The 2790-nt window shown below is 37.3% G+C and overlaps 1 protein-coding gene across 1 annotated transcript in view; it reads right to left on the bottom strand.

The window, feature by feature from the left end:
* The window catches only part of LOC103154486 (aspartate aminotransferase, cytoplasmic-like), a 13150-nt gene extending 10571 nt beyond the window's left edge, over positions 1-2579 (bottom strand). Inside the window, exon 1 of the mRNA XM_007575781.2 lies at positions 2363-2579. Within this exon, the coding sequence (XP_007575843.1) occupies positions 2363-2471 (109 nt within the window). The 5' untranslated portion in view covers positions 2472-2579. The remainder of the gene's footprint in view (positions 1-2362) is intronic.
* Positions 2580-2790: the final 211 nt, after the last annotated feature.

Here is a 2790-nt window from a genome sequence, read left to right as displayed (position 1 = left end):
ATCCTGGACAGAAACCTTGTAAAAGGGAGCAAAAGACTTCAAAATTGAGTGAGAGTTTATCTTTATAAAGACCAACAATGTTTAACATACATTGTTAAACAATAACAGTCAAAGCACAGACCTTAATCCAACTGAGAAATACAGCTTGAAAAGTGATGTTTACAGGTGCTCTCCATCCAACCTGACAGAGTTTGAGCTATTTGACCTCCACATGCATGTAGAGGTTCTACAATAACTGTAAATGCATGTCACACTTTTCAGATTTTGACTTGTAAAAACTTAAAAAATCCCGTTTAATTCCCCAAACGCTTACCAACTACGCACTAAATACACTGACGTGAGACATGAGTGCAAGTAACTTCTCCAAGGCTCTCATTAACTCTGAAGGAACTCCTGCTGCTTCATGCCGGACTGTGGAGTGGCATCAAGTATCAGGAGCAGAGGGCAAATAGACCAGAAAGGTCAGCTGCCATTTGGTGGATCTGAATAGATTCAGGAAGAGGCACGATAAGAAAGGCCGTGGCTACATCAACGGTCAACTCAACTAGCATCTAATTTAGACTTTTGTGGCTTTATGGGAAAAATTACAAGATATCTTAACATAAAATATGATAAATGCGAATCAGGTGACACCTAAAGGTGTTTTAAAAGCACCTTTAGGAATGATTTCAGAGAGTCTGTGTTCACCAAACCGGTCTGGTGAACACAGACGTGTTTTGACAACAACGTGAAAAAGTTCATTTAATTGGATCAGGTGATCCAGTCAGATCACAAAATGGTCTATCATTAGGCAACAACAACAAAAAAGCCTAGTGATAGACTATACACAAAATAATATCTATGCTATCACTAGGCCTGGCACACTAACAAAATGTGCTGGACGATAAATAGTTATTGCGATAAACGATGATATGTTTTGAGATAATTTTCAAGTAACATAGTTTCAACGATCAATAAACTATCATTTCTAATGAGCATTTAACACTGGAACTGGAAGGCATTCTTAATATCTAAAATAAACAATCAAAACAACAGAAACAACAAATAAAATGAATCATGAAATCTCTGTAAACAAAATTGTCCTTCAAAAAAGGTTTAGTTGAGACCAAAACACCAGACTGCAGAGTTTTGTCATCCAGTTTTTGGTGGAAAGAGAAAAATTATAAATCATATAAATGGAAATTATTGAGTTCACTTTAATTATTCATGTAATTAAATGATTTATCACTTCTTCTGACTGGCCTAGGCATCATACACAGATTAGAACAGATTTCATATTTTATTGTAGGAATGTCCCAGCTACTGGTATCAAAGTTAACAGTTACATAACTGCTAAAAGCTTTCCATCTTTTTGGTCTCTTGCTTTAAAGTCAGGTCACTATTTTCTCCAGCACAGAGCTGCTGAATGTAGACTGCTACACTTCTCAATTGCTTAGAAAAAATATAAATTTGGCCTGTTTGAACAATGTGCACCCACGACTTTCAAAATAAAGGATTATGACTACAGTTAAGAGTGGGATGCCAATATATGTTCAGATGAGGCCTGTCACATTAAAAGTACCTTAGAAAAACATGGAAGCAAAAAATTTAACACGCTTTTCATTAAGTCCACATTTCAGTAATAAATGTGTTTTTTTATATTTTAACTTTAAGTATCATGTTTTCATTACCTGTAGGTGGAAAATCATCATAATTATCAGAAATTAAGGCTTTCAAACATCCACCTGTGGTCATAATATGTAATGTATCTCACATAGTAATAAAGTTTCTGAAATAATGGGCTTTTCCGGAATATTCTAATTTATAAAATGGGTCTGTTTATGGATAAATGGATGAATGAACATGTCGGGTTTTGCTATTGAAGTACAACTGTTGTTAACTTTAATTCAGTAAATAATTCATTTAAATAGCAAATGTTCAGCACTGACACGATAAAGAGCTGAATTAATTAGAAAAGGTTTCGACTAATTAAACAAATACTCTTCAGAAACATTTCTGTACTTTCTTAAACACTGCAGACTCTGACTGCTGGCTTGTTGGGAAATGAACGAGTTACGAGACGAAGCTAAGAGAACGTTCTTCCAGCATTAGACAGAAACAATATTCAGATTTATAATGACCTAACAGCATAACATACAGAAGAGCATATGAACTTCAGATCAGCAGCAGCTCGCTAGCTAGTTAGCTTGTAGTGACGGTACACACTGTACCAAAGAAGGTCAAAGCGAGGAGAAAAGATGCTTATATATGCTAGCATCATCGCTCGAACTCAATTTTGAAGTTTCTGCTCGGCTCCCTCACTGACAGCAATGCGGAGAGGTTATGCTAGCTTTACCGTTAGCCAACAGCTGCCTGCTCTTACCTCCAACTCCCAGATTCACCTTCTGGGGGTGGCTGTCCTCTCTGAAGTCGGCAGTAAGTTTAAAGACAGCTACAGGCGGAGCCTGAGGGACGTCGCTGAACAGGGACATGGCTCAGGTTAAAGAGATTGATCCCGATAAGAAACGGGGAAAAGGTGCTTCCTGCGACGGCAATGACAGACACAAACCGGGTTCACCTTCACCCGTCTGTTACAGGACGTAAGCGTCAATCCAACCACCAATAGGAAGGCGCGTACTTACGTAAGTCATCTGAAGCAGCCAATGAGAGCGAAGCAACACAGTCAGCTAAACTAAATAGTGCTTTGGGTTTGTTGATACTTGCTTTGTGAAGAAATCCTTTTGATTCAGTTTAATATTGTCGGTTTATTGATTTAATCATTCTATTTTACAAGTAATTAAGAAAACATTT

Source organism: Poecilia formosa, unplaced genomic scaffold (genome assembly GCF_000485575.1).
Source record: "Poecilia formosa unplaced genomic scaffold, Poecilia_formosa-5.1.2 Scaffold388, whole genome shotgun sequence".
Classification (NCBI taxonomy): Eukaryota; Metazoa; Chordata; class Actinopteri; order Cyprinodontiformes; family Poeciliidae; genus Poecilia; species Poecilia formosa.
This window is presented reverse-complemented; position numbering and strand designations above follow the sequence as displayed.